Here is a 7742-nt window from a genome sequence, read left to right on the forward strand (position 1 = left end):
GGACACAATTTAGGGAATATGGTGCAATCTGGGATATATTTAGGGAATATGGTGCCATTTAGGATAGAATTTAGGGAATAGGGGTACCATTTGGGACATAATTTAGAGAATAGGGTGCCATTTGGGACATATTTAGGAAATAAGGTGCCATTTTGGGGGCCACCTACCTATTCACGACAATGTTTTTCAGATTTTCGTGTAATGATACGATGTTTAACAATTAATACATTTATCGAATGAATCTTAGCAGTGTCTCGGTCAGGAAAAGGGTGTCTGCTTACTTAAATTAAATGTAATTGAACACCGACAGTCTTCCATTGACTTCAGAGTTCTTGTGGAGTTCTGACTCGTGACATTGACCTGTTCAGTGATTGTGCTTCAGACCCTTGTCATTGAAAAATATTTAATAAACACCCCTGAAACTTTGTCAACCGTCACTCTATCCCAAACTGCCAACAGGCTTCCTGTTGTCTCTGCCGCTCTTCAACGAGACGGTGTTTTCGTACGCCAGCACACCCTGGCCACAGTCCCTACTCAGTTACCTGTCCTTCATGGAGTTTGAGATGACCTTCCAGCCAGCCAGGCCTGACGGCACCCTGATCTATAGTGACGACGCCGGCAGCCGGGACTTCCTGGCCATCAACCTGGTGGACGGATACGTAGAGTTCCGCTTCGACTGTGGCTCGGGAGAGGCTGTCATCAGGTGAGGCCCTCCAGCAAACATGGACGGAACACGACTTTGTTACGACTGTGACGTGGGCGTTCGTTTTGGTGAGTCTTCGTCTCTGCGTGCTGAAAGGTTATGAGGCTCGTGTCTGTCGTTGGTCTGTGCAGGAGCGAGGAGCGGGTGAGCATGGGGGCGTGGCACGAGCTGCGTGTGTCTCGCACCGCCAAGAGTGGCATCCTGCAGGTGGACAGCCAGAGACCCGTGGAGGGCATAGCGGAGGTACTCACTGAGACTAATGTGGGATGTCTCCCATAACTTTGCATGATTCCAGAAATCCTCATTAGGGACTTCCAGACCGCTTTAACTCAAGTGCATCCTCGCCTATGTATGCATTTCATAATTCTCCATACCACCTGACCAGGTGAACTGACCCAGGAAAACCCTAGAACCTAAGACAGGAAACACTCCTGGCCCAGTATTGAGGCCAGCGTTGGTTAGCCTGGTCCCAGATCAGTTTGTGCTGTTTTGTCCCTTACTGTCTGGCAAAATAATACAGAAATACAGTGTGGAGAACAAGTATTTGATACACTGCCGATTTTGCAGGTTTTCCCGCTTACAAAGCATGCGGAGGTCTGTATTCAACTGTGAGTGACGGAATCTAAAACAAAAGTCCAGAAAATCACATTGTATGATTTTTAAGTAATTAATTTGAAAAGCTGAAATATTTGGTACAGAAACCTTTGTTTGCAATTACAGAGATCATACATTTCCTGTAGTTCTTGACCAGGTTTGCGCACATTGCAGCAGGGATTTTGGCCCACTCCTTCATACAGACCTTCTCCAGATCCTTCAGGTTTTGGGGCTGTTGCTGGGCAATACGGACTTTCAGCTCCCTCCAAAGATTTTCTATTGGGTTCAGGTCTGGAGACTGGCTAGGCCACTCCAGGACCTTGAGATGCTTCTTACGGAGCCACTCCTTAGTTGCCCTGGCTGTGTGTTTCGGGTCGTTGTCATGCTGGAAGACCCAGCCACGACTCATCTTTTATGCTCTTACTCAAGATCTCGCGATACATGGCCCCATCCATCCTCCCCTCAATATGGTGCAGTCGTCCTGTCCCCTTTGCAGAAAAGCATCCCCAAAGAATGATGTTTCCACCTCCATGCTTCACGGTTGGGATGGTGTTCTTGGGGTTTTACTCATCCTTCTTCTTCCTCCAAATACGGCGAGTGGAGTTTAGACCAAAAAGCTCTATTTTTGTCTCATCAGACCACATGACCTTCTCCCATTCCTCCTCTGGATCATTCAGATGGTCACTGGCAAACTTCAGACGGGCCTGGACATGCGCTGGCTTGAGCAGGGGAACCTTGCGTGTGCTGCAGGATTTTAATCAATGATGGCGTAGTGTGTTACTAATGGTTTTCTTTGAGACTGTGGTCCCAGCTCTCTTCAGGTCATTGACCAGGTCCTGCTGTGTAGTTCTGGGCTGATCTGACCTTCCTCATGATCATTGATGCCCCACGAGGTGAGATTTTGCATGGAGCCCCAGACTGATGGAGATTGACCGTCATCTTGAAAATTAATTATTTTTAAAAAATCATACAATGTGATTTTCTGGATGATTGTTTTAGATTCCGTCTCTCACAGTTGAAGTGTACCTATGATAAAAATTACAAACCTCTACATGCTTTGTAAGTATCAAAATAATTGTTCTCCCCACTGTATGGAACCAGGCTAGTTATTGGGGATTTTCCTCTTCTCTGACTGTGTTTTTACTGTGATTCCATGGTGGCTCTACTGTGATAATCTGTGACTCCTCTGTGTGTCACTGTGACTCTGTCACTGTGACTTCTGTCATTTCTCCTGCTCCAGGGAGCCTTCACGCAGATCAAGTGCAGCTCCCCTCTGTACATCGGTGGTGTTCCTGAGTATGACAACACCAAGAGTGCAGCGGCAGTGCTCCGACCCTTCACCGGAACCATCCAGAAGGTTTGTCCTCGAATATTGTCCAAGCTGACACAGCACCGACCACGGTCCACCGTAGAGAACATTCGGCACTGTATGAAAAGTTAAAAAAATTGCAGTAGGTAGACTTCTCTGGCATTTGCCGCAGCGTCTTTGTCGTTGTAATACCTCAAACAGGCGCGGCAGTTTCACCGCTATGGATTTCAGCAACGATTTGTAGTATTGCAGTATTGTCATCATTGGAATACCCTGGCACATAGACAGTACTGCAGCTGAAGCAAACAGTAGAATTACTGATTGTGATTGTTCAAAAATGTAACCCCCCCCAACCTCCCGCCATTCCCCCACCACTGTGTCAGCTGGTCCTGAACGACCGCGGCGTCCCGCTAACCGAGGGCTTTGCTCTGGGGGTGAACGTGGGGAACGCTGCCCATCCGTGTGTGGAGAGTCCCTGTGCCAACGGTGGCACCTGCCGGCCCAACCGGGACGGGTACGACTGTGACTGCTCCCTGGGGTACGACGGGCGGCACTGCCAGAAGGGTGAGTGGAGGGCGAGAGCGACACCCTGACTGGATGAACAACTGCTCACGCTTCATCAGTAGATTTCCCCGGGTAGATTTTGGGTGGGGGGGGGGGGGGGGGTAAAAAAAAAAGACTGCATTTAAAGAAATTGAATTGCTCTGTAAGCCTAAAATGTCATTTTTGTAATGTACGTAGGAATTTGATGATCGTAATCTCTTCTAAGCTGGTGTCTTCTCTGTTTTCTGCTTTCGCTGTGCAGAATGTGGGAATTATTGTTTGAACAGTAAGTTCCTATCACCACTGTATTGCTGTTGACTATAATTTGATGACATATTCACAAATGCTAGGCTACCTCTGATCTGTCTACCATACCAGACTTTCACTTCACATTATTGTGATTTTATTTTTGCTTTCACGAGCAACCAATAACAAGCCAACGGGCCAAAATGACATAGATGTTTCCAATCAGAAACGAGTTATTTTCAGTTGCTCCAGGTTTAACTACGATGTGCAGTAATGACCACATCTCTGTTATTTATTCTGTACTGTGTCTGTCCTGGGTCCGCCCTGTTAGCACCTCGTTCAGGAGGACATCTAGTGGCCACCTGGTGTAAGTGTACCATTCTTCTATTTTCAGCTGTCACAGAGGCAATCGAGATTCCACAGTTCATTGGCCGCAGCTATCTCACATATGACAATCGTGATATCCTTAAAAGGTTTGTATCTGTGTGTGTGTGTTTATGCATAGTTATAGGCAGTAGCCTAGGAATTTGTATATAGCTGACCATTAACAGAAGATTAAGTTAAATTGAATCCCCAATCAGTCATTCGGCCCCTGAGCAAGGCAGTTTAGCCTAGCTGCTGTAGATGTAAATGAGAATGTGTTCCCAGTCAGCTTACTCAAAAAATATTGTCTGTGTGTGTCATTGCATGTGAACACTATCAAATCATGTTGTGAATGATTGTCAATAAAACGCTCACCACAGCCCTGAGTCCAGAGGAGTTGAGTTTTCCTGTATTTGTACTGTATTTTATGTGGGCGTATAACACAATGTACTAGAAAGCACTAGAAAGCACCGGAAAGCTTTAGCATCCTGTGGAAAGGAGAGGCTGCGTGACGCTCTGTACTTGCCCACTGTGCTGACATGTCGTGCATTTTCTTTCCCACCCCAGGGTTTCAGGTGTCAGGACAAATATGTTCATGCGTTTTAAGAGCACGGCAGAGGACGGTCTGCTACTGTGGCGAGGCGACAGTCAAGTGAGGCCCAACAGTGACTTCCTGTCTCTAGGACTGCAGGATGGAGCGCTCATCTTCAGGTGTCAGTCACGTTCAAACCTTCACTTTAACTTCCTTACTACACTCAGGTCTGGTTCCTGGAGATGTGTTTTGCTGTGTTGACGACCCGTCAGGTCACTCGGAGGTCACTAGGAGTTGATGATGACAGGCAGATCTACCTTGGCCGGGTAGTTTTTAAAGTTTTATCAAACAAATGTTCATCTTACACCAGGATTTAAAAGCAAACATAATTACTTAATGGGGAATCTAAATCTCAGTAAATATTTAGAGATTCTGTTCTCCAGTTCACGATGTGTCTCTAAAGCAACGGTCCTTTTTGTTTCGGTGGTTCTTTCCTGGCTGTGGTAGGACAGGTTTTATATGTGGCCTTGTGTGAATTTAGTGTTTTATTGCTGGCTGCGGGAGGACAGGTTGTAGGAGCAGAACGGTCTCTGATACCCATGATCCTCTCTGTCCGTAGTTATAATCTGGGCAGTGGCGTTGCCAACGTGATCGTCAATGGAAGCTTCAGCGATGGACGGTGGCATCGAGTAAAGGCTGTCAGGTGCTTCTCATTACCTGTGTTCCTTTTTTTTATGGGTGGGGCACCTTCCTGTTGTCAATACATACTTTTGTTACTTTAGTTTTAACAGAGAGAAAGTGGGGAATATGGGGGAGAGTGTGCTAAAACTGTACGTTGCTATCACATCCTACAGCTGAGTCCTGGAGACAGTGGCTCAGACCTCTTATCTTTATTGGACACACTGAAGACAATGTGAGAACTGTAGGAATGATGGGAAATGTGATTTATTGCCGGAAAGGTGTGTGCTGGATTCTAACTGGCCCGGTTCATGTATTACATCTCTCAATCCTTTCACAATTCCTGGTGGGGGAGATTGAAACCATTTAGTAGCGAGTGACAACATTGCACGAGTTCAGAGATAAATCCCAATTCATTAAATATCGAATGAGTGATAGGACTTCTCAAATAAGAAATTCCACGGGTGAAAACATCTACAAGCCTTTGTCTCTGTCCTCAAGTTGTTGCTTTTGGTAATTCCTGTGTTTGGTCGTTGTTCTCCAGGGACGGCCAATCAGGGAAGCTGACTGTGGACGACTACGGTGCCCAGACTGGCAGGTCTCCCGGCAAGATGAGGCAGCTGAACATCAACGGGGTCCTCTATGTTGGTACGTCAACCCAAGTGTTATTCCTGGGTTGCATGCTGCGCCACTCCGATTCTGAATGTTCTGTTTGCAGCCGACAGTTACACTCAATACATTCAGAATGAACACTGGTGGAGATTTGGTCCAAGGTGCTGTATTATTATTGTATTAAAAGAAACAGTTGTGTATTATACAATATAAGCCGTCTAGACCATATCAGCATGGGTGAGACTCACTCTGCGACAGGGGTTTGACCCGTCACAGTACAGTAGACCCTCTCCTAGGCCTCCTGGGCCCAGTTTTGGAAAACAGTTCTCCCTCCCGGTTGTGGGCGAAGCTGTCGACTACGATGATGAAGGCCATGTCAAACACACTGATTGTAAATGATGAGGTTTGGCGACGGAGATGACGATTAGGCTGATCACGGTCATGACGGTGACGCTGGTGATTAGTTCAAAACCGTAACGGTCGATGTTTGTGCTCCGCCTAGGTGGGATGAAGGAGGTCTCCCTGCACACTAACCGACGGTACAGCGGAGGACTGGTGGGCTGCATCTCCCACTTCACCCTGTCCACTGACTATCACCTGTCCCTGGTGGAAGACGCCGCCGACGGCAAGAACATCAACACCTGCACCAACTGAAAGTCCCGCTGTCCGTGTGTCCCGGGGCCCTGCGTCACCAACACAGCCGTTCAGATTAGCGGTGCCGATCTGGGATCAGTTGAACCTTTCAGATGAGGAAGAATGGTCTAGGTGGACCTGATCCAAGCTCAGCACTTCTACTTTGAGGTACTTTGTGGTCACTGGGCTTTTCTATTCGGAGGCCAGGTCTGGTCACCAAGGGTCCGGATCACACAGCCGACTGGAGCGGAGACCGCGATGGCACTCCTTGAAAACGAGTGTCGCAACCTCAACCTGTGAAGGACAATTTGATGGGATGGTTTTGAGGATATCCATTCATTTCTTTTCTACATCTTTATTGAATGATTTCGAGAACCCAAAATATTTAGTGAATCATGGTTTTGATAAAGCAACCAAACATGACTTCAGACGTTCGTAGGAAAATAAGCTTGTTTTTTTTAGATGTGTTTTTGAAAGTCTGTTCTTGGCACGTTACAATATGTAGTGTTGTGTTGTCAGATTCAACCAGTCCATAGATTACACCGTGTGTTTTGCAGGTTGCTAGTTTTGGAACGTGATGAAGATCCCTGTTGTGAGAGTCTAGATCAGGGTCAAGCATATGCAAACATGCCCTCAGTAGGTTTAAAAATACACGCTATGTCACTTATCAACAACTTGAACTTAATCAAAAGTATGTAGAAATGATTTGTGGATCTATTCTGCTTAGTTTGGCCTTCAAATCAGTTTCTGAAAAATAAATCGGACAGACTAAGAAACATGTCCGGGCCTCTGTTGAATTTCTGAATTCCAGTGTTGCTCTTGTTTAAAGGCACAGCTAGATTTTCATGATGATTATAGATCTTTTTTACATAAATTACAACATCTTAGTCCATGAATACCCATCAAACCCTCTAATTACACAGAAATAAGAAACTATTATATTGCACTATTGCTGAAAAAAGGGTTAAGGACACTTCTGATTGTACAAAAATCTAAAATAAGGTATAGGAATCAATCGCTGACCTCTTCATTTTAAATGGTATGCTGCCAATGCCAACCTTCTAGTTGTGTTGTGGAGCTGGTTCTGAACCCAAATACTAATGGTTCATTTAGTCACTGTTTCATGAATTCACCACCGGAGCAGTTTCACCACCAAGGACATTCTGAGAATGTTCTTTATGGATACTGTATGTCTTTATTTGGGGACACATTTTTGTTATTGTTGCAAAAATATTCATGTTTTGTTTAAAACAGAAAACACCAAATATGTCCATAGAACATTGCTAATGAGAGATATTTGGAATAAAAAAAAATAGCTAAACTTTATTTTGTGTCATTTGATTCCAAATGGTGGTCTGCTAACATGTTACAGAGAAAAACATCATAGCTTTATGGTCACCCTTTTTGTGATACATTTTATGGGTCATTGTGACATATACTGGGAGAGCACAAAAAACATTGTAAATTCCCAAACCTTTCTGGGACCCGAAGTAGATTAAAAATATTGTTGTAACCTTAAACTAGCTCAC

The 7742-nt window shown here is 45.3% G+C and overlaps 1 protein-coding gene across 4 annotated transcripts in view; it reads left to right on the plus strand.

The window, feature by feature from the left end:
- The window catches only part of LOC105014583 (pikachurin), a 33244-nt gene extending 25710 nt beyond the window's left edge, over positions 1-7534 (plus strand). For 3 of the 4 annotated variants that reach the window (XM_020052229.2, XM_010877018.3, XM_034296667.1), the window contains 10 exons: positions 460-703; positions 835-946; positions 2538-2654; positions 2990-3170; positions 3412-3435; positions 3790-3868; positions 4326-4469; positions 4910-4993; positions 5513-5616; positions 6083-7534. In XM_020052229.2, the coding sequence (XP_019907788.1) occupies positions 460-703; positions 835-946; positions 2538-2654; positions 2990-3170; positions 3412-3435; positions 3790-3868; positions 4326-4469; positions 4910-4993; positions 5513-5616; positions 6083-6234 (1241 nt within the window). In that variant the 3' untranslated portion in view covers positions 6235-7534. The remainder of the gene's footprint in view (positions 1-459; positions 704-834; positions 947-2537; positions 2655-2989; positions 3171-3411; positions 3436-3789; positions 3869-4325; positions 4470-4909; positions 4994-5512; positions 5617-6082) is intronic. The other variant, XM_034296666.1, reaches the window with a different exon arrangement.
- The last annotated feature ends 208 nt before the right edge of the window (positions 7535-7742 follow it).

The sequence above is a fragment of the Esox lucius genome, chromosome 13 (genome assembly GCF_011004845.1).
Source record: "Esox lucius isolate fEsoLuc1 chromosome 13, fEsoLuc1.pri, whole genome shotgun sequence".
NCBI classification, from domain to species: domain Eukaryota; kingdom Metazoa; phylum Chordata; class Actinopteri; order Esociformes; family Esocidae; genus Esox; species Esox lucius.